This window comes from Hemiscyllium ocellatum, chromosome 2, assembly GCF_020745735.1.
Source record: "Hemiscyllium ocellatum isolate sHemOce1 chromosome 2, sHemOce1.pat.X.cur, whole genome shotgun sequence".
Taxonomy (NCBI): domain Eukaryota; kingdom Metazoa; phylum Chordata; class Chondrichthyes; order Orectolobiformes; family Hemiscylliidae; genus Hemiscyllium; species Hemiscyllium ocellatum.
The window spans coordinates 33,784,060-33,808,740 of record NC_083402.1 but is presented as its reverse complement, the minus strand read 5'-3'; the positions used below and the strand labels follow the sequence as shown (position 1 = coordinate 33,808,740).

At 40.2% G+C, this 24,681-nt stretch overlaps 1 protein-coding gene across 1 annotated transcript in view; it reads right to left on the bottom strand.

The window, feature by feature from the left end:
• Nucleotides 1-21,518, bottom strand: part of cdk7 (cyclin-dependent kinase 7) — a 51,471-nt gene extending 29,953 nt beyond the window's left edge. The window contains exons 1-2 of the mRNA XM_060843481.1: nt 21,439-21,518; nt 6,467-6,526 (exon numbers count right to left, since the gene is read on the bottom strand). Coding sequence (XP_060699464.1) covers nt 6,467-6,526; nt 21,439-21,504 — 126 coding nt within the window. The 5' untranslated portion in view covers nt 21,505-21,518. The remainder of the gene's footprint in view (nt 1-6,466; nt 6,527-21,438) is intronic.
• Nucleotides 21,519-24,681: the final 3,163 nt, after the last annotated feature.

The following is a 24,681-nucleotide window of genomic DNA, read 5'->3' as shown; positions in this document are numbered from 1 at the left end:
TGCTGGAAAAGCGCAGCAGGTCAGGCAGCATCCAAGGAGCAGGAGAATCGACGTTTCGGGCATAAGCCCTTCTTCAGGAATTGTTATCAATGTTTCGAGCATGAGCTTCACAGCCAGGACTGAATGGCCTAATTTCTGCTCCTATGTCTTATGGTCTTAGAGAAGTTTATAAAATCATGAGTGGGGTAGATAGGGTTAATGGTAGGTGTCTTAAAAGAAACTTGGACAAGTACATGAATAGGAAAGGTTTGGAGGGGTATGGGTCAGGAGCAGGCAGGTAGGACTAGTTTAGTTTGGGATTATGTTTAGCGTGGGCTGTTTGGACTGAAGTGTCTGTTTCCACGCTATATGACTATGACTCTATAAGACTGCCCTAATGTCTCTAATGTTTCTATAGAATTGGAGTTCCTCATCTACTACGCTGGTCAATCTTTTCTGCACTCTCTCGAATGTATTCACATCACTCCTGAAATTTGGTGACTAGAATTGGATTCTTTGGGTAAAACTCTACTTGAGGCCAAATCAATGTTTTATACACGTTCAAGTTAACTTCCTTGCTTTTGAATTCTATATATCCACAGATAAAGTCCATAACGCTTTTTTTTAAAAAAAATGTATTTTTATTGAAAAACAGATTTTTAATATTACAAATACAAAATACAATTCAAAACAATACAAAGGAAGATTTAAAGTTCAAAAACCCATGTACAAATGTATAAATATATATAAAAATAATTCTAAAAATCCCAACTAACTACTTAAATAAATAATAAACAAACGAATAAATAATAATAATACAGCTCAGTAAAACAAAACACCTACTCTCAAACATTGAGAGCTTTACTTTTCACATATGAATATGTTTGCAGGTCCCCCTCTGGGTATTAGAGCTGAAAATGTGTTGCTGGAAAAGCACAGCAGGTCAGGCAGCATCCAAGGAACAGGAAATTCGACGTTTCCTGACCTGCTGTGCTTTTCCAGCAACACATTTTCAGCTCTGATCTCCAGCATCTGCAGACCTCATTTTCTCCCCCTCTGGGTATTGTAAAGCACAATAGTTACAGCTATATAAAAGCCCTTACTGGTGTAGTAGACAAATCTCTGTCTCCAGGTATTCCAAAAAGGGCTGCAATGTCTTATAGGAATTCTCAGTTTTGTGGTGTACCATACTTGTAAGAAAATCCAAGGGGATATGCTCCATAACGATCTTATGCCAATCTGACAGGCCCGGGAGATTTTCAGACACCCAAACTAACAAGCTATTCTTTCTTGTGCAGAAAGTGAGGATGTTGAAAAGCTTTTTCTTATGCACATCTACAGGGAATACTCCAGGCAGGCCAAGAGGAGAGATCGGGTCCTTCTCCACTCTTACACCCAAACACCTTGCCATTGCACCCACCACAGCACTCCAGTATGTTTGAAGCCTACCACAGTGTCAGAGACAATGGGTAAGAGTTCACATACCAACCTTACACTTGGGGCATGTTGAAGATAGCCCTGGTTTAAATTTTGACAAATGATCCAGAGCCTGTAGGGAATCTTCACCTATAAAGCATGGCTCCTAGTGCAAATTGATATCTTTCTTGCGTTTTCCCAAATAGCTTCCCACGCCTCTGAGGAGACCTCAATGGCAAGCTCTCTTTCCCACACCCTGCAAAGTCTACTGAACTCATCTGAGGGGCCGTCCTCCAATTGATGATATAAAGTGCTGACAGAAAGTGTACTCTTAGCACTGAGTACCCTCCTCTCTATGTTGGATTTGTAGGGTTGTCAAAAGTGAAATTTTTTTTCAATAAAATCCTGAACTTGAAGAAATGAAAGAAGTTCCTGCTTGATAGCTCATATTTCCACACTAACTGATCAAAAGACATCATTATGTCTCTCTCATATAAACTACCCATGCAAGACACCCCCCCCAGCTGCCCAATGTTTGAATCCTGAATCCATCATTCCTGGTTGAAACCCCATCATACCTACTATAGGTGGAAGAAAAGATGTTTTAGCAATATTGCCTTCCCTCCGCTGAATTGCCCTCCATGCTTTAACAGGACTGATAACTATTGAGTTATGGCATTATTCCTTAACTGTCCTCATTTTGTCCAAAAACAGCAAACTATTAAAGGGGCACTTTGCCAGAGAGGCTTTGATATCGAAATTGAAAAAAAAAGGGTCCCCACAAGCCCAAACACTCATGTAAGATAAAAGTGAGCTTAGTTGATAGTTTTTAATGTCCAGGAGATCCACTCCCCCCCGTGAGGCAATTGCAGTTTAGCTAATTTAATAAGGGGCCGCTTACGATGCCAAATAAAAAAGGTGAACCAGCCAGTTTCCTGAACGTTTGCTTTTCGAAAATCAGGGGGAGCATCTGTATAGGGTACAACAAACGGGGGAGAATATTCATCTTAAGAGCTATGGGACCTAACCATGAGACCAGAAGCGCTCCTATCTTTGAAGGTCTTGTTTGATTTTGTTGAATAACTTTAAAAAAAATTAGCTTCAAACAACCGATCAAGAACTGGAGTGATGAATATGCCCAAATACATAAAACCCCCAGCAACCATTTAAATGGGAATTGAGATTTGCCCTCAAGACCTAGCACCTTCCCAACACCACCCAGCGGTATAGTCTTTGATTTTGCAATATTAATCTTGTACCTCAAAAAGGTGCCAAACGAGCTGATGCATTGCATCAGGTGAGGTACTGAAACTGCTGGATTGACAAAAAAAAGGAAATCATCTGCATACAATGAAATCTTATGTAATTTTGACCCAATTTCTGGAGCCGATATATTGGGATCCCTACTAATGGCCTCCGCCAATGGTTCAATCACTAACGTAAAAAGCAGTGGTGAAAGGGGACAGTCCTGTCAGCTGTCAGTAAATATGCTAAAATTGTTTGATCATACCCAATTGGTGACCGCAGCGAGGGGGTCACCGGAGAGAACCTTTACCCATCTAATAAAGGCTTCGTCCAACCCAAACTGCCGTCGAATATAAAAAAAAAGGTACGGCCACTCAACTCAGTCAAATGTCTTCTTTGCATCTGCAGAAATCACCAATCCCTGTATTGACTGTTGTTGGCACGCTTAAATTACAATCAGCAGCCTCCTAGCATTATTGGAGGATCTGCAGCCCTTTATGAAGCCTGTCTGGTCCTCTTTAACAAAAGAAGGTAACACAGTTTCCAGCCTTAACGCAAGAGTCTTAGAGAGGATTTTATAGTCAATATTTAAGAATGAAGTGGGCTTGTAAAAAGCACAATCCTCCAGGATCTTCCCTTTTTAAAGAATATTGGCCTCTCTGAGATGGGGGAAGACGATCATGACTATACGAGCCATTGAACATGTTTAGCATCGGGCCTGACAGTATGTTTATAAATCCCTTATTGAATTTGCTGGGAAGTCCGTCAGGACCGGGCAACTTTCCACTCTGAAGCTGCTTCACAGTGTCATGCACATTTTGCTCCAATAAGGGTGCACTGAGAAAAGACTTGTTTGGGGATCACACTCGGGAGCTCCAGATCCTTGAAAAAGGACTCCATCTTGGCCTGCCCCTCCTTACAACTCTCAGATTGGTATAATTCAGAGTAAAATCTCTGGAATCACGTTAGGTTCCCGGACTTCTCTAAACGGTGTAATGGCTTGAGGGGCACTCCTTTTCCTGGCGAGATACGCTACATACTTGCCCGGTTTGTCACCGTGCTCATATAATCTTTGTTCTGCAAAAAGTAAGCTCCTCCTTTGCTGTCTGTGAGAGCACAGAATTCAACGCAGACAGCAGAACCATTCCCGAGCATAGCTTAGACCAGATTGTTATCAATTAAAAACACAAAAAGAAAGACCCGAATGGATCTCTTTTTTTTTAGAAAAAGGTAGAGACATACCCAAACAACACTTCTATTTGTACACACTAAATTGTTCAGATTAAGGTAATTTGCCCACAAAATCTCTTGCCTTCTCCGACATGTCAAAGAGATGTATAGATCCATTTAAGGTCATCCGAAGCACCACCGGATACTTCAAAGAGTACCTGATACCGAGCTTCCTCAAGCTTTTCTTCATGCTGTCATACGATCTTCCTTTCCAGATCACCGCCACTGAAAAGTCCTGGAAGAACATGATCTTAGAGCCATCTTAAACTAGGGCCGTCGGACTCTTCCCCATGATTCTGGAAGCTTCCATGATTCTTTCCTTATCTCTATGGTGATGAAACCACACTAAGCCAAGATGAGGATGTTGGTCCAGACCTCACCTCTGCGCCGTGACCTGGTGAGCCCACCCCCAATCTTCAAGCTTCTCATTCCAGCCTCCAAGTTAGGGAATTTTGTCAACCAGTCCTTAATAAATTCCACCAGTCGCTCAACTTCCTTACCCTCCAGCAAACCGACGATCCGAGTATTCTTTCTCATGCCCCTGTTCGAGATCATCAACCAGGTCAAGCAACTTATAGATATGTGTCTCCAGGGCCTGGATCTTATCCTTGGAGATATTGGTATCAGCTTCCACCACTGTGACCCCGTATTCTACCTTATTTGACTTCTCCTCCAGGTCTCCCAGCTGCTGCTCATGATTCTGCAGCATAGTAGAGATCAGGACCAGCTTCCCCTCTACCTGCTTCCCCAACATCTTGCGAGATTTCACAAACTCCTTTACCAGGACCTAGTAGGAAATAGAGTCCGTGGATCTTGCAGGCTGGGCTGCAGGCCCATCCTCGGATGTACCGCTTTCCTTCTTCGGCATCCCTGGACAGCAAAAACTGAGGTTAAGTTGCTTTCTGACAGTTTCCTGGAACTCCAGGACCTTTCCAGAGTCCCAGGATATTGCAATGGTCCAGGTACGGTGAGTTCGGACTTTGCCCGCTTGCGATGTGGTGTGGAGCTCTGCAACGCAATCTTCCTAGATCACCACCATCTTGGATCCCCCCACCATAATGCTTTATTTACTGCTTTCACAACTTGTCCTGCTATCTTCAACAATTTATGTCCCTGTGCTCTTATTTTCATTCATTCAGAGAAGGTGTGTTGCTGGCTAGACCAACATTTGTTACTTCAGTGAATTTACAGAGGTGTGATAGTGAATCGTAATCATGAATGGCTACAGTCCATGTGATATAGATATACCTACATTACCATTATGAACTGATTTACAGGATTTTGCCCACTAACAGCAAAGAATTGGTGCTATAGCCCCAAGTCAGAATGGCCTGTGGTTTGGAAGGGTAATTGCAGGTAATTGAGTTACTATACATCTGCAGCCCTTACCCATCTATAAGGTAGATTTGCAGACTTGGTAAGATGTTGTCAAACATCTTTGATGAATTACTGCAGTGCATCGTTAAATCGTGCATATTACCGCTGAGTTAGTGATGGGGGAGAGAATCTTTAAGGTGATGAATAAGTTGGCAACCGGGCAAAGGTTTAGGGTAAGAGAGAGGAAAGATATAAAAGAGACCCAAGGGGCAACTTTTTCACAAATGAGCTGCCAGAGGATGTGAAGGAGGCTATACAATTGCAACATTTAAAAGACATCTGATTGGGTATATGAATAGGAAGGGTTTGGAGGGAATGGGCCGGGTGCTGGCAAGTGGGACCAGATTAGGTTGGGATATCTGGTCAGCGTGGATGAGTTGGACTGAAGAGTCCGTTTCCGTTTTCTTCATCTCTGACTTGAAGTGGGCTGTTTTGTCCTCGTTGGTGTCAAGCTTCTCAGGTGTTGTTGGAGCTGTATCCGTCTAGGCAAGGGGAAAATGGTCAATCAATTTATGCCTTATAGATGGTGGACCAGTTTTGTGGAGACAGGAAGTGGATTTCTTAACTCAGAATTCCTAACTTCTGACTTGCTCGTGTAGCCACAGTACTTACATAACTGGTGCAATTCAGCTCTGGACAATGGGAAACCCCAGGCTGCTGATGGTAGGGCATTCTGCATAATACCACTGAACTCTCTTTCGAATTGTTCACTTTGTTTTCATGTTGTCGCTCTGCATTCTTGCTATAAAAAAGTGAATCACTACACACATGTATGCATTAAAATTTCATTTTCTACTCAGCTTCCCAATGCAGGCTCCTGATCTTTACAGACAGAAGGAACATTGACAAACACTGCACCTGTTCTAACTCAAAATAGGTGATATCCGTTCATTAGTTCATTGCTGAAGGCATTGCCCTGGGAAATCCAATTCAACATCCCTGCTTTAAAGTGTTGACAAAGCCTGGTAGTTATTTGCCAATCTTGTTAACTTTTGTATGCTCATTGCAATGCCTCTACCAGAGGCCACGTGTCAAAAATGCACTCTCCTCTGATTCAGTATAAGTGTTGGTTTTCCCCTTAAATTGAATTTCTTGCTAATTATCCCTTTACTAATTAGTGCAAGACAACAAGCCTTGACAATATGCTTTCCCTTTTTTCAGCAATACAGAGGTTTTGTCGTACCAAATTACTATAAAAAAATCTGAAAACTGTACTTACCTTCTTTATTGCAACAATGTTGTCTGTGTTCTTGTCTTTTGCCTTATATACAGTGGCAAACTAAAAATTAAAAATAAAAAATTAATTGCATAAGTTAATGTAGGGAAAAAACAAATTGTAAAGCAATACTATCAAATATAAATGCCTCGAGTAAATCAATAAAATAGCTCCTAATTTTCATAACCAATATATGTGTAAATATAGTTCCACAAAACAGAATGCAAGAACAATTGGAATGAATGGGGGCAAACTCGACAGATGAGTCACTGCAACTTTGATAGCTAATAGCAATTCTATTGCTAATCTGGATTTTCCAATTTAGACAAAACAGATTGCAAAAACACTGCAATGATGTAGCAAATGCAGGCTAGAAACAGAGTTCGGCAAATAAAAGCTAGTACATAATTTTTAAACTCTCTTATGACCAACAGAATCACATTCTCCAGGTTGCTGAGCCTGCAAAGGACCGACATGTGTGATATTCAGGAGTATTATACTTTAGGATTTGCATTTCAAAATAGAGGCGGATGGATGTGATCAGGTGCGAGATCATTTTTTTTTCCAACATATACAGGTCAGAAAGCAATCTGGAACAATCTCCTAAACGCATTAACTCCAAGAAAGCACGCATTGCAGTGCAGTGACTGCCTGCAGTCTTAATTGTAATAAGGTTTCATCTTTAATATTGTAGGGCTTATGACAGGGAGAGTAAGCACATTAAAGCAATTAGAACATAGAATGTTACTGCGCAGTACAAGCCCTTTGGTCCTCAATGTTGCGCCGACCTGTGAAATTAATCTGATGTCTATCTCACCTACACTGTTCCATTACTATCCATATGTTATGTCCAGTGCCCACTTAAATGCTCTTAACCTCAGTGAGTCTACCACTCTTGCAGGCAGGCCATTTCACGCCCTTAGTTTAGCTTTGACTTCAGAGAAGGTTCAAAGGTTTACTTCAGCAGATTTCATTTCAGAAGGTTGAACAGTTTCTCCTAGCAGGGGAGTCAGAACAGTTAAGTGAACCAGTCACTTCAGCAGAAATGATTTCTATTCTATGGAGCTTCAAAGCCACACATCTTCAAATCGTTAAATCTAAGTAGGTTTAGGCCGTCAAAATTCTGAAAGTTCCTGCCAGCTGACTCAAGGAATCGTAAAATATGCCCATAGTTCAAGTTAAAGAAACTGTGGAAAGTTAGCCAAGTAAACTTATTTTAAGAAGTTGAAACAGGAGCTTTATTTTGTTTTGAGCACAGATTCCAGCGTCTGCAGTAATTTGCTCTTAAAATAGGAGTAATTTCTTTCCAGGAGAGTCCCTGTTATGGGTAGCATTAGAAACAGGTTGAAACTTTGTTCTGATATCTGTGTCAAGATCCTTCTGTTTTCTGAATATATGGTTTTGTTCTATTTGCAGCCTTGTGTGAATGTTTCAGAGATTCCTGCTATCTTAACTAACTGCAAAAATTAAGTATACGATCAAGTCAGGCTTCAAAATGTGAATTGTCCAGTTTTGCCATCAGGTGGGATCATAATGCTTGTCTTTTTTGGTGTCACCAGACTGAAGCTTATTTTGCAGATATTCTAGAAATTATTTTCAACCTTTCCCCTCAAAGGCTTCAATACGGTGTTAAATTGTCATTTTGCAATATCACTCTGCATTGCAACCCAACTGATCTAACCCAACCCCAACACTGGTTAGAGCTGAAAATGTGTTGCTGGAAAAGCGCAGGTCAGGCAGCATTCAGGAAGAAGGGCTTATGCCCGAAACGTCGAATTTCTTGTTCCTTGGATGCTGCCTGACCTGCTGCGCTTTTCCAGCAACACATTTTCAGCTCTGATCTCCAGCATCTGCAGACCTCACTTTCTCCCCAACACTGGTTAGCCCAGTTGGCTGGGCAGCTGGTTCACGATGCAGTGATACCAACAGCATGGGTTCAAATCCCATTCCAATTGAGGTCACCATAAAGTTCCCATCTTTTCAAATCACCTCTTGCCTGAAGCATAGTGATCCTCTGATTAAATTATTACTAGTGTGTCTCTAATGAGAGCAGCCTTTTAGTTCTCTGGGACAATGCAACTTTACCTTACACAGGATTCAACATAGGGTATTGATAGGCTACTTAACACTAGGAGGCATTATATTCAGGTTTGGTCAGGGAAGCTGCGACTAATCAAAATACACATATTGCTAATATGGAGGAGATCAACTGCCATAAATGTTTGGGATTTGAATTAGAGATTTCTCTGGCCTTTGGCACAGTCACTTGCAGTTAATCTCGATCAGGGTGAAACAACATATTACCAACATTTTTTTCTTTCCTCAATTGCAATTTAAGGATGAAAACCATGTTCACCTAAAAATATATTAACAAGATAGAAAGTTCAATTTTTATACTTCTACGTTGCTATCAAAATTGAACAACAGTTTCACGTTCACATAAATATTGTTTTTAAAAATTTTAGAAGTGTGTGGTTTTAGGATAGTGTTCAATGTAAACGTATTCTCTACTTGACATATTTCTAATTCTCCAAATTCGTTAATGGAGCCATTCAGATGACATCAGTAATTGGACCTATTTAAACACCGAGCATTTAAAACGAAGTTTGATTGATTGCTCTCCCAAAAACTCCAGTAACACCTAACGAACCTACAGAAGGGACTGAATTGAAATAGATTTTATGTCAAATATATGTTCTTTTTTTTAAAAGTACCGTTTGATCATGTGTACGATTGTCAAATTACATGCAAAGTGACATTGTGGCTATATTTGTCCCAAGCACTGCATGACTGGTTTGCACACCCACCTGAGAAGGATGCGTAGACACTAAGGGGATTTAGACATGCTAAGTGAGTGGGTAAGAATATGGCAAGTAGAATGTAATGTGGCAAAATATGAAATTATCCATTTTGATTGGAAAAATAGAAACATAAAAGTGAGCAATTAAGAAATGTTGATAACCAAGGGAACTTAGGCATCCTTGTTCATAAAACACTGAAAGTTACCATGAACCTGCCTCAAGTAATTAGAAATGTTATTCACATACAATATTACAAAAGGGTTTCAAGTTCAGGAATAAATGAGTCTTGCTGCAATTGTGTCCAGCCTTGATGAAACCACACCTGGAGTATTGTATGCAATTTTGTTCTTCACTCCGAAACAATTACATACTTGCGATAGAGGGAGCTCAATGAAGATTCACCAGAGTCCCTGGGTTGACAGGATTGTCCCATGATATTGTGACTCAGCCTATATTTTCTGAGTCAAAAATCACACAGCACCAGGTTTATAGTCCAAAGGTTTAATTGGAAGCACACTAGCTTTCGGAGTGCCACTTCATCAGGTGGTGCTCCGAAAGCTAGTGTGCTTCCAATTAAACCTGTTGGACTATAACCTGGTGTTGTGTGATTTTTAACTTTGTATACCCCAAATCATGACTATATTTTCTGAGCTTAGATGAGAAGTGATTTAAGCACACAAAACTCCTACAGCATTTGACAAGATTAGAAGCAGGAAGGATCTTTCTCCTAATAAAAAGTAAAATATTGCAGATGCTGGGAATAAAAACAAAAATAAATGCTGGAGAAACTCAGCAGGTCGACCAGAGTCTGTGGAGCGAAGTAGAGTTAATGCTAGAGTCCAATATGACTCCTTCAGAACAGAAAGGGCTTAGAATGTCGCAGTTTTATTGTGCTTGGATTGGGTATGGTGGGAGAAAAAGGTAAGGAAGTGGATTCAAAAGTAACAAAAATAACCCTTACTATTCAAAAAAATGGAGGGAGGTTTTAACCTACTTAGCACGACACCAGCTGTGATGAATCTATTGTTAGAGACTGCTAACAGAACACTTAGAAAATCTTCATACAATTGATAAATCTGCGTTGGGTTACACCAAACAGAAACTGTGTTTAACAAACTTGCTAGTATTTTCAAAATCATAACTAATTGGGCAGATGAGGTAAAGCCAGTGGGTGCAGCATAATTGAATTTTTAAAAAGAATTTGATCTCGTCTCACAAAAAGTTATTGGACTGAATTAGTGCTCCTGGGGTTGAAAGTTATATACTGGATTTAGGACACATCACAAATGGGAATCAGTTGGTCTTTAGTGAATTGACACACTGTTACAAGCATGATATGATAAAGATCAGTGCTTGAATCTCAAAACTTTACCATCTCTATCAGTGATATAGATGACAGCATTGAATGTAATACAGTCAAGTTAGCTAGTACAAAGCTGGATAGGAAAATAGGCTAGGGTAAGGACAAGGAGATTGAAAAGTGATATAGACAGCTTAAGTGACGAGGGAAGAATGTTGCAGGTGAAATAGAATGGGAAGTTGTCAAGTTATTTACATTGTTAAAAGAACGGGCTTTTCTATTTTTCCTTCCAACAGTGAGAGAATGGGACATGTTGGTATTCAGAGAAATGGTGTCCCCTTAAACACAATATCATAAATGTTAACATGTAGGCACAACAAGAAATTAGGAGAACAAATGGTATATTAGTTTCATTCTGAAAGGATGTGAGTATAACAGTAAATTATATTGGGATCTGATGACAGTAGTGTGTACATTTTTAGTCTTCGTACCCAAGGAAGGATATATTCGCCAGAGACAACACAATAAAAGGTTCACTAGATTGATTCATGAATTTCCTTGGAAGAGTGTCTTACACAGCATGATGGAAGTGACTGATCCAAATACCTTGAAGATTAGAAGGAGGAGATGACCTTATTTAAATGTAATGTATAAAAAGACCGAGCATAAGACAATCCTATTCTTAAGCCAAGAATCATTCTTAGGCCTATAGTCATTGTATAAATTGTTTTTTTTTCCGCTAAAGAACATTGTTCTCTATTTAGGAGACAAAACCTGAAATGTATGTTTTACTCAATTATAAGTTAGAGAGAGAAACCTGGTCAGATTCACAGCATGGACCTCAATAGACCTCTATAAAGGTCACCCCTCAGTCTCCTACACTCCAAGGGAAGAAAGTGCCAGCCTATCCAACCTCTCCTTCTAACTCAAACCTGCCAGTATTTTCTGCACTCTTTGTAGTTTAATAGTATTCTCTCTCAGGTAGGGTGACCAGAACTGCATGCAGCATTTTCGTGAAAATGTTTTTTCTTTCACATTTCACCCTTGCTTTTTTTTTGCAGATCACTAAGTTTATGCTCTCCTGTTCCATTTACAAACAGAAACAGTTTCTCCCTATCGACTCTATCAAACCCGATTTTTGTAAATCTCTATTACTTCTCTCAGCCTTCTTCTCTCCAAGGAGAACAGCCCCAAATTCTTCAATCTATCCTCGTAACGGAAGTTCCTCATCCTGGAACCATTCTTATAAATCACCTACGTGATCTCTCCAAAGCATTCCCATTCTTTCAGCATGTGGTACCCAGAACTGCACACAATACTTCAACTGAGGTTTAGGAAGTCTTTTACACAAGTTTAATATCACCTTATTGCTTTTGTATTGTATGCCCCTAATAATAAACCTGAGGATACTCTCATTTACCGCTCAACCTGTCCTGCCACTTCCAATGATGTTGCACATATACACAGAGGTTCCTCTCTCCTGCACCCGTCCTTTTAAGTGTACCCCTATTTATATGGTTTTTCAGTGTTCTTCCCACCAAAATGCATCACCTCACACTTTGCTGCATTGGAACACATCTGCCACCTATCTGCTCACATCACCAACTTGTTTATATCCTTCTGGAGTCCAGCACTGCCCTTCTCAAATTTTACAATTCTTCCAAGTGTCGTGACACCTGCAAACTTTGAAACAGCCACCAGCACACAAGATCTTGATCATTAATATACGTCAGGTGAAGCAAGGGTTCCAATGTTGAGCTCTGGGAAACTCCACTACAAACCTTCCTGCAACCTGAAAAAAAAATCTACTGAGCGTTATTCTTTGTTTCCTGTCATTTGGCCAGTTTTGGATACATGTTGCTATTGATTTTATTCCAAGACCTAAAATCGCTTCTGTGGCTCTGTTTTATATACCTTCTGAAAGTCCATGTGCACCACATCAACAGCAATACCCTTATTGAGATTTTCTGATGCTTTTAAAACAAAAACTCCAGCAAATTAGTTAAACAGGATTTCCCCTTTAGAACTCTTCCTAATCAGTTCACTATTTTTTTTCCATTTAACAATTAATTCTATCCCAAGAGATTGTGTCTAGAAGCTTCCCCACCACTGAAGGAAAAGTTGATTAGCCTGTAATTCTGGGTTTATCTTTACCGTCTTCCTTGAACAAGACTTTAACGTTTGCAATTTTCCAGTCTTCTGGCATCATTCCAAGTCTAAAGAAGACAAAGATTGTGGCTAGTGCCTCTGTAATTTCCATTCTTTCTTTCTTTCTTCAAAACCCTTGGATGGATTTCATCCAGTCACAGTGCCTAATCAACTTTAAGTACCAACACTTCTACCCTATTAATCTGAACCTTTCCAGTGATTGAGTTCCATTCTCTCACCATAGTCTTTTGTCATTTACATAAATGATTTGGATGCGAGCATAAGAGGTACAGTTAGTATGTTTGCAGATGACACCAAAATTGGAGGTGTAGTGGACAGCGAAGAGGCTTACCTCAGATTACAAAAAGATCTTGACCAGATGGGTCAATGGGCTGAGAAGTGGCAGATGGAGTTTAATTCAGAGAAATGCGAGGTGCTGCATTTTGGGAAAACAAATCTTAGCAGGACTTATACGCTTAATAGTAAGGTCTGATGGATTGCTGCTGAACAAAGAGATCTTGGAGTGCAGGTTCATAGCTCCTTGAAAGTGGAGTCGCAGGTAGATAGATAGTGAAGAAGGCGTTTGGTATGCTTTCCTTTATTGGTCAGAGTATTGAGTACAGGAGTTGAGAGGTCATGTTGCAGCTGTACAGGACATTGGTTAGGCCACTGTTGGAATATTGCGTGCAATTCTGGTTTCCTTCCTATCGGAAAGATGTTGTGAAATTTAAAAGGGTTCAGAAAGATTTACAAGGATGTTGCCAGGGTTGGAGGATTTGAGCTATAGGGAGAGGCTGAACAGTCTGAGGCTGTTTTCTCTGTAGCGTCGGAGGCTGAGGGGTGACCTTATACAGGTTTACAAAATTATGAGGGGCATGGATAGGGTAAATAGGCAAAGTCTTTTTCCTGGGGTCAGGCAGTCAACTAGAAGGCATAGGTTTAGGGTGAGAGGGGAAAGATATAAAAGAGACCTAAGGGGCAACTTTTTCACACAGAGGGTGGTACATGTATGGAATGAGCTGCCAGAGGAAGTGGTGGAGACTGGTTCAATTGCACCATTTAAGATGCATTTAGAGATGGGTACATGAATAGGAAGGGTTTGGAGGGATATGGGCCAGGTGCTGGCAGGTGGGACTAGACAGGGTTAGGGTATCTGGTTGGCATGGATGGGTTGGACCGAAGGGTCTGTTTCCATACTGTACATCTCTATGACTCTGGGTAGCATCAGTCTCTTTGATGAAGACAGGTGCAAAGTATTCACCTAACACCAGGGCTACGCCCCAATCCTCCAAGTGTAAATCCCCTTTGTTGTATGTCATACAAAACATAAGACATGGAATCATATTGTATTGGTACTACTATGTGGTATCAGTTTTCATTGTGGGAATTTAGCAGATATATGTATAGCAGGAATAGGTTAGTGAAATGGACCAGCTGAAAGGCAATTTTTTTTAAATACTATTTTTCTCAAGTAACAGTCAATTTCATGTAAAGGTTGACCCTTATTTTTGGTCAAATAACCAGGAATTTTCCATATATCTTGTGTAAAGTCAACCCTTCTTTACAGATAACAAATCAATGTTTATGAGTCAGTTTGCTGGCCATCACATCCCACTCTAGCTTTCCAGTCTGCCGGTTGCTCCGGCCCGCTCCCGGTCTTCCAGTCGGTGGTTGTTGTGTTCCACTCTGGGTTTTCAAAATTACCGTAATTTGCTTATTTCTCTTTATTTGTTTTAGAGATCAATTGGGCTTCTGCTAATGATGCTGTATGAATTTTGATGGGCATGAATTTTAGCCCCTTAAAAGTAATATCCATGTAATAGGCAACCCCATAAATGTAACCTTAAAAAGTAACCAAAAATTCAACTATTACTCGAGTACAATTCTTTTCTAAATCAGATCACAAACTGTTTCCCTGAATATAGCCTTTCATCCCTTCTCGCCTTCTCCCAGCTCAATTAGGACAGAGGAGGGGGAGGACCAGAGGAAGAGAGAAAAAGCACTTCAAGGGAGGTGCCAAAAGCCAAAATGAAGAAATGCAACTTTGACAGCAACTACTCAGAAACCATTATCTTGGAGTGAACCAAATTGAGGCAGCAACTATGAGAAGGATCCCAGCATTTTAAGATTCACAATCACATAAGCAAGTACTTTACAAGGGAAACACTTTACCACTTGATGGAGGGATAATTGTCTAGGGGGCATAGATTTAAGGTAAGGGACAGAAGGATTAGAAGAGAGGTGACAAAAAAAAGTTTCATACAGAGGGCAGTGGGAATCTTAAACTCACTGCCTATAAGGGTGGTAGAGGCAGAAACCCTCATCATGTTTAAGAAGTATTTAGATGTGTACTTGTGATGCCAAGGCATTCAAGAATATGGGCCAAGTGCTGGAAAATGGAATTAGAATAGTTAGATGGCCTTTTTACTGGCACAGACACGATGGACCAAAAGGCCTGTTTCTGTGCTATAGATCTCTATGACTCGAAGAGGAAAAGCAACAGCTGCAAAAAGAACAAGCCATGATCCAAACTGAGAAAGTCGATAGCCTTAAAACTTGTCCTTAAACATTTAGATTAAATGTAATGCTGAATTATAGAACACATTTGATGCACACTAGAAAATAAGCCAACAGGCAGGGAGGCATCAGGCCACAACAAGGGGAAGCCCAAGATGTGCAGAAGGTAAAAAAAATCTGTTCTCATCAAGTGATAACAGAATGCTCTAAGACAATTAAGAACATTTGCCTTAACATCAATGAATCTGTGTAAACAAGTGATAACATTCACACTGTTCCCTTATGAAATTAATGATTTGGAGATGCCGGTGTTGGACAGGTGTACAAAGTTAAAAATCACACACCAGGTTATAGTCCAACAGGTTTATTTGGAAGCACACTAGCTTTCGGAGCAATGCTCCTTCATCAGGTAGTAGTGGAGGGCTCGATCCTAACAGAATTTATAGCAAAAATTTACAGTGTGATGTAACTGAAATTATACATTGAAAAACTGATTGTCTGTTAAGCCTTTCATCTGTTAGAATACAGTGATAGTTTCACTTCTTTCATGTATAAATCACAAAACCTTTTTTTAAAAAGTTGCATTCTCAGGTTAAGGAAGCCTATCTGTGACAGAAGGAGAGAGTAATCTTTGAGAGCTCTTAAAGGAAGAGCTACTCTCCTAAGGTTTTAGAACTTGAGTTAGCCTGGCTTATAGATTTCAGTGTTATGTTGTAATAGTGATGCTACTGGTAAAATAAAAGGGATGACTAAAGTTAAACTAAACTGTCTATAAGAGATTTTTATTCCAGACTACCAAAGAGTACAACCTCCGGGAAGGATCAAGAGAGGCTTACAGGTCTGAGTCCACAAGAGATTCCCTGGCCCGTCTCAAATCTGTACTTCAACAAAACCAATAATATATAACCAGACATCCCATATGACAACATATGCTCTATATGCTGTAAAACCTAGATAACTTGAATTGGCCTTATCAGTCACTTTTGAAATCATGGAAGACAATCAGCCTTCTCTGTAAGAGATAACCAACCGGCTTTGGACTGGGGATCAAGCAGATGAAAAGACTCTGGTGTCAAGATAATGCATGATGTATGTATGTATGTATGTATGTATGTACGTACGTACATGGAGCAGGTGGAGGAGTGTGTTGTGAAAAAGTGGTGGGAGTGACAGATGATTGAACCGCGAGTGTCACAAACAGCGCTTACAGATGAGGGGAAGGGAATGTGTGTTCAGTTGTGGCATATCAATGCAGTTGGCAGAAATGGTAGAGGATGATCCTTTAAATGCTGAGGCTGGTGGGATGGAAAGTGAGGACCTGGGGACTTTTATAATTGTTCTGGGAGGGAGAGGAATAGATGAGGGCAAAAATGCAGAAGGTGGGTCAGAAACAGCTGAAAGCCCTGTTAGCCATGGAGATGGAATGAATTCTCAGTTGAGGAGAAGGATGACATGTGGCTAGCACCCCATGGAGAGTGGCATCATTGGAAGACACATGACAGAGATTGAGAAACCAAGAATGGAACAGAGTCCTTACAGGAAGTAGGGTGAGAGGAAGCATAGTCAAGGTAACTATGGATCCTGGTTTTGTAATGAACATTAGTAGATAGCCTATCCCCAAAAATGGAAACAAAGCCATAAAAGAAAGGAGGACGACAGTCAGTGATGGACCAGGTGAAAATGAAATGAAATGAAACACAAATGAATGAATTTTTCCGATTCTGGATGAGATCCGAAAGCAGCACCAATTAAGTGAACGATGTGCTGGAAAAAAAAGTTAAGGGAGAGGACATGAATAGGATTGCAACAAAGTGTGTTCCATATATGCCACAGACAGACAGGCATGATGGGACCTCCATAAACACCCAAAGACACACCTTTTATTTAGAGAAAGTGATAGAAAGTAAAGAAAAAAACTGTTCAAAGAATGAACAAAGTCCTCCAGGTGAAGGAAGTTGGTGGTGGATGGGGATTGTTCAGATCTCCTTTGTTTCTTCCTTCAAAGAGCTTTCAAATCATCTTGATAGGGGATGAAGGAATATAGCGATTCCACACCCAAGGTGAAGAGGCAACTGAGGCCAGGAAACTGGAAATGGTGGAACTATCAAAGCATCAGGAGTAGCCGGGAAGAATTTAGATGAAGAGAAAATATAGTCAAAATAGGAAGAAATAAATTCAGTGGGGCAGGGACAGGGTATGGCCAGGAAATTCTGTTTGTGAATTTTGGGAAGGAGGCAAAAGCAGGCTCTGTGGAGTCAGGAGATTAAGGTAGGAAGTTGTGGCAGGACCTTCTAGAATTGCCTATTCAGAGGACTATGGCTGCTCAGCATCATATATTCAAGACATCAATCAATAGTAATTTAATAAGGAAAGAAAGGGGTATAGGAATAATGCATGAACATGATTTAGAAGCTCAACTATTTTCTCACAATGTCACACTAGGCTTAGAGAACAAAAATGTCTACTTCTACCCCTTTTATTTATAGTTATTGCACAGGATCAATCTGAAGAAATTGGGCATCAGAATAAAGCTGTTTTTACTCTACCTATCTTGTTCCAGGCTGTGACATATTTGCGATAATTCATCAGATGGCAGTTGTTCAGGATCTAGTTTATGTTGCCATTCTTCCATTAGCCTAGCCAATCACTGTCAGCAAGTTATTTGACAAAGAAGAACATCAGGGAATTCTCATTTTGCATCTCATCACAAACACAAAGGTAGAACTTACTAGGGATTAGATATAAAAATACTGGTTGATTTTTAAGCTGATCTCATTCAATGACAGTGTGACCAATCAGTGCTCCTTTCGATGCAATGGAAATTACAGGTCACTCTGCTAGAACATGCGTTCCATTAACATGAATTCACTACAATGGGATTGTCAAATTGTGAGCACTGTTTCTAAAGTGCAAACTTTTAATACGTGTTGGCTGTAACGCGATTACATCGCCAAGACTTTTAGTGCTGTTATTGAAGCGCAATTTTTCTATAATGCAGGGTTGTACAAGAACACAACCGTCATGTTAAAGAATTACCTGTGTCAGCATAGTTTAAACATTTAAATCGGCAAAATGTCAGCTATAGCACATCACGCAACAATGTTGCCCACTAAGCCAATGGGAAAACCAACACATAAAGCCCTCTAATATCTTTAGTTTAGTCTCCTAATATCGTCCAAGGTGCACAACCAACCCTGATCATAGAATTCATTTGATGGGTTGAAAGTGGACTCCAGATCTGTGTTTGAGTAGCTTGCAGAGTGATTTGGACTCCAAGTTTACCGACCTCTCTGATCAATGTCTGGGACAAGTGCTGGCAGAGTTGGAGAGTTCACAATGTGTTTAATTTGAAGTGAAGAAATCCTCCTTCCTCTCGTCTCAAGTACTCCATCCATCAATCTGAGACGGTGTCCGCTTGATCTCGAACAATGTTCCTGCTAAGCGGCATGGGTAGCTGAAGGTCCACAACATGCTGGTCAGCGTGTTGATCTTATGTCGATGAAATGATATCTATTTTCTTGGACTGCTGCCACGCATGAACCTTGTAAGCCCACACAGCTTTGAAGAAATTAGGAGGATGTATATCTAAACCTTCGTGACCTGGAAATATTCTTCCTGCATTTACGTGGCATACCTTATTAGAATTTTCTAAGTCTCAATGGATTCATCGTTCATTCTTCTAATCTACATGCCCAACCTCCTCAATCTCTCAACGTAGGAGGAGCGAACTCCATCCCAGAAATCAGTTTGGTGAACCTTTATTGCACACTCTCTATGGCAAGTATATCATTCTCTTCAGTAAAAGTCTACACACATGCACTTCACTAAAATTCCATGTGCAGTCTCAAAGCTATGTACAAGTACAGAAAGATGCCTGACTCCCTGATGGACTCTCTTTAAGCTATATCTTGCTATTTTCATTTCTTACTCTTAAGTCTAGCTTATTTTGGGTACATGGCTGGCATGGACTATTTGGACCAAAGGATCTATATACATGCTGTATGGACTCTATGAAGATTGACATGTCATTTGGCTTCTTCATTAGTCACTGAACGATGACATCCTGATACAGTGAGCAATGAATTAGGGCACCCAGGTCCCTTTTGACATCAATTCTTCCCAATTCCTCACCATTCAAGAATTATGCTACTTCCATTTTTTCTACCTATATGGTTAACTTCACATCTTGCCATACTATATTATACCTGTCATGTTCTTGTCTCTTCATTCAGCCCAAATCCCTTTAAAGCATCTTTGCATTCTGCTCACAACACTTCCCACCTAGTTTGGGGTCATTAGCAAACTTCAAAAATAGATTTGGTCCCAACATCCAATGGTCTTTGTGGTATCCAACCAGTCACAGGATGCCAACCTGGGAAGGACTGATTTATTCTTCTCTCTTTTGTATCTATTAGCCAATAGATTACCCCATGCCAATAGATTACCCCAATCCTATGTACTTTAATTTTCTGAACCTCATGTGAGGGACCCGAATCGAAAGCCCTTTGAGAATTCAAATACACACATCAAGATCCTGCTCATCTATCCTTTTAGTTACATTCTGAAAAAATTCCCAACTGATCTGTCAAACATTATTTCTCTTTCAGAAAACAATGTTGACTCAGTCAATCTGACCATTACTTTTCAGTTATATAATAAAACCAAGACGCTAGCAATCTGAAATAAAAACAGAAATTTCTGGAGAAACTCAGCAAGTCTAGCAGCATCAGCTGTGGGAAAGCAGAATTAATATTTCAGGTCTAGTGACTCTTCATCAGAACCAGAACGTTATTTTCCTCAGTGTCCAGTTATTACAGACTTAATAGATTTTCCTAATACTGATGTCAGGCTGAAAAGTTCTGTAGTTCCCTGTTTCCTCTCTCCTTTCATTCTTAAGTAATGTAGCTACATTTGCAAATTTTAATGTCAAGGAACAATCCCCATTTTGGAAGATGGTCACAATTCATGATCTCTACAGCCACCTCTTTCAACACTATGTAGATCAATGGGTCAGAAGATTAATCAACATTCAGGACTACTTTTATTTTCCCTGTTCCCCATTCTGCACTGGTGCCTTTGTTCTCAAGGAATTCTGGAATGTTAACCAGAAGACTGATACAAAGTATTTATTTAGCTTCTCAGTCATTTCCTTATCTCCCAAGATAAATTCTAGCTCCAACAGCTGAGTATTAAAATCCATTTTTCTCAGGTTTTGTTCAACCCATTAATTTTGTATATAAAGTATTGGCTACACCAAAAATACTTGAATTTACAACATTTTCATGACCACCAGATGTCTCAGTGCTTTTTAGCCAATGAAGTACTTTTAAAAGTACAGTCTGTGCTGTAATAGAGAAAAAGTGGCAGTCAATTTGTGTTCAGCAAACAGAAATGTGTCAATGACTAGGTAACATTTTTCCTGATATTGGAGGTATAAATATTAGCTAAGGCATTGGTGACAAAACCTGTCCTCTTCCTCCAAAAAACATTACATCTTTTACATGCAGCTGAGCAGACAGACATCTCTGGCTTGATATCGCATCTGAAAGATGGTATTCCAGCACTCCCTTGGTATCTCTTGAATTTTGTTTTCTTAAGCCTTGAAGGGAGACTTGAACCCAGAATCATGTGCTTCAGAGGAACCAGTCGAAACTACAAAATTGAATGAGGTTCCCTTATACAGCACTCGCTGTACTGCTTTGCCTGCTCTCTGACTATTCTTAAAACAGGGCAGCAAGATTGCTCAGTGGTTAACACTGCTGCCTCTCAGCGCCAGGGACCCAGATTCGACAGCCTGTGTGGAATTTGCACAGTCTCCCCGTGTTTGTATGTGTTTCCTTCCACAGTTCAAAGGCATGCAGCTTAAGTGAGTTGGCCATATTAAATTGCCCCGTGTTCAGTGATGTGTAAGTTAGGTGCATTAGTCACAAGAAATGTACAGTAATAGGATAGGTGAATGTCTGTGGGTGGGATACTGTTCGGAGGGTCGGTGTGGACTTGTTGGGCCGAATGACCTGTTTCCACACTGTAGGGATTCTGAGTGAAACCCATACATTTTCCGCTAGGAGCTGGATAAAGCTTCTCCAGCAGCATGCCATTAAAGGTTCTGGGAACTAATAACCAGCCCCCCTCCGGCAATATGAAAACAACAAACACAGACCCTTACAGCACAGCCGGGTGTTTATTTACAGAAACGGGCTAAGCCTCACCTGCCCCTCGCCCAGGAAGTCGAGTTTCTCATAGCGCTTGGCCCGGGAACGGACATGCATCGCCATCTCTCACGGAAACTTCGCACCATAACTTCCGGTGCCGGCCTTACCTCACTTCCTCGGTCTAGTGACCGGAGCTGACCTCGTTGCTTAGCGACCGCCACCCAAGCGTCACCAATCTAAATGATGAAATTAAAAATCACACAAAACTATAGTCCAACAGGTTTATTTGGAAGCACTGGCTGGATGTGCCACCTGATGAAGGAGCAGTGCTCCGAAATCTAGTGCTTCCAATTAAACCTGTTGGACTATAATATTTTTAACATTGTACACCCCAGTCCAACACCGGCATCTCCACGTCAATCTAAATGATGAAGGCAACCTCCTATTGGTGACCGGGCAAGTTCTCCACAAACCAAATCACTCAAGGGAGACAGTGCTATACTGGGAATGTTGCAGGACTACAATCTCCAAGCCCGGGCCAATGTTCTGAGGATATGAATCAAGTCCTACCAAGGCAGCTGAAGGGAGTAAATTCAAGTAATAAATCTGGAATGTAATTATCATCTCACTGATCATGAGAACCATCACGAATTGTTGTAAAACATTTTTTTCCCCTGGTTCAGTAACGTCCTTCAGCAAAGGAAATCTGCCAACTTTATCCCAGACTCTTAGCTGCACTCTGAAATGGCCTAATAAGCCACTCAGTATAAGTGCAATTGGAGACAGGTGGTCTTGCCAGCAATGTTCATACCCCATAAAGGAAAAAACAAGAGATATATCAGGAATAATTCATCTTCTACTCATATAATATGAGTATAAGAACTAGGAGCAGAACAGACCAAATGGTTCCCTGAGCTAACTCTGCCGTTCAATGAGACCATGAACCTCTTTCTGTTTGAGATGTTAAATCAAAAATCCAATCATGGCCATTATGACAATTTCTTTCTCTGGCATCCACTGCAGGCATTAGAAGAGTATTTAAGAGATGCAGTTTGGATACTTTTGTGGAAATGGGTTTGGGCATACAGTAGATTGCAGTCTTGGATTCAAAACAACTGCTTTCGCAGGTTTAACTTCACTGAAATGTGATTGAGACAGTTGTGCTATCAACAGGAACCTCAGCCAGATAGGGTCATTGCAACCTGATGTATGTTTCTCAAGCCTATTCATTCTAAAGTATCTTTAATTGATCTTGTTGCTATCACCTATCTACACAGCAGTTTTGTTCAACAGTACAGACTTAATATTTCAGCAACATAAGCACGATTTGTGCATTACAAGATTTCCATGTCATTATTTGTGGAACCCTTGTGGTCATCTGGCCTCACATACCAGAGGCTTCATGAGTGGTTCTATTTTATACTTAATTTAGAAGCTGGACCTAAAATTGTTATATTTCATGGGAAGCATCTTTATCTGAATTAGTTTGCAGAGAATCTGGAGGGAATCAAGTGCACCTTTGTCCATGATTAATACCACTATAATTACAACCAATACAAAGTTGAAAGAAACATAGAAATATCAGAATCATGACTGAGTCTGTAAGCACCTTGAAATAGTGATGCAGAATATCACCAGGAATATCATTTTTGAACAAATCACTGCCAACAATGTCAGTAAACAGTGTCAGCTAGACAGGCTACTGATAAGGATGCTGATGAGCATTCATAAAGATACCTGGATAGTTCTTTATTTAGGGTTGTTAAAAACTCATATTAGAGATAAAGTTGGATTCAATGCCGGTGGGCGAAAACATGTACTTTAAAGTTTGATTGAAGATTTGCAGCTCGGGTATCCGTTGTTGTGGTTGTGTTCGCTGAGCTGGAAGTTTTTGCTGCAAACGTTTCGTTCCCTGGCTAGGGAACATCATCAGTGCTGTTGGAGCCTCGTGTGAAGCGCTTCACACGAGGCTCCAACAGCACTGATGATGTTCCCTAGCCAGGGAACGAAACGTTTGCAGCAAAAACTTCCAGCTCGGCGAACACAACCACAACAACATGTACTTTTTTTGGGAAAGTTAGACAAGATCTGTCAAATAGGCTTGCCATCCTATACTTATATTTATGCAAAATCTTTAGGGCCCTCCTATTTTATAATTTTCAAAAACACCGATAAGCTATTTTTGATCAAGCGTTACAAGATTAGAAACCAAATGAAGTCACAAAGATTTACTCAATCGTGCATGGTTCCGATTGTTTTGTGCATTTACCTTTAAGTGAGCTTAGCCTCAAATGTCAATCACAATCACCTGTATAGGAGATGATACAATAATCCCATGTACTCAGTCTATGAGCAGTAGGACTCTGATTAAGGTGTGTGTTATAGTCAACTAGTTACTTTTAACTGTGTATTGTATTATTTCCAAATAAAGACATCAGCCTCATTTTTCCCATAGTACACCTATGACTACTGAATGCAAAATCAGACAATTTAGAAGAAAGCAAGGACCAAACTATCTATACAGCAGAGCTGCATGCAGCCAGCCCATCAATGTTGGAAAAAGCCAATTTTTTTCTTTAAAAAATGCTTTAGTAAACAACATTCCTCAGACCGCTCCTTTTACATTACCCTCAACTTGCCTTCTATGCTGAACTCAATTTTAGCTTTACTAGTTGAATACTTGCTTATACATTACCAAGCAACACGATGCATGTGAACTGATTAAATGCAATACGTCCACTTGGTTCTTACAGCTACTTTTATAGTCAGCTGAGTATTTTATTTGTGAAAGACAAAATAAATCTACCACTACAAAACTGCATACATCGGTAGCTCATACTAGATAACTTAAGGCATAATTTGTGTCTGTAACACAATATGAACAATATCTCAATGAATTACAAGACCTCTGGCTCATCCATAATCTTGACAATGTTATCATTCTTCCTGTTTCATTACATCAATTCACTTCTCTGCATTCATATGGCTGAGTGGGAAGTAGCCTGTGCTTGAATATCTGACCGAATCAGTTGTTGGATATAATAGGAATGTGGCTTGATTCAATTAGTACTTTTGAAAAAAAATTCAACTGCCCAGATCAATAAAGGCAGAAATGTTATCAGTAGATGGAAACAGCGTGTTTTAAATTTAATAGTTAAAGTAAAGGAGGTCAGCAAAGAAATAGAGTTAGGACCACAATCAGATCAGCTTTGCTCAGGTTGAATGGTAGAGTATTCATGTGTGGTCGACTCCTGTTTCTCTTATGGTCTTAACTCAAGCAAATTTTCATTGCGAAGTGAT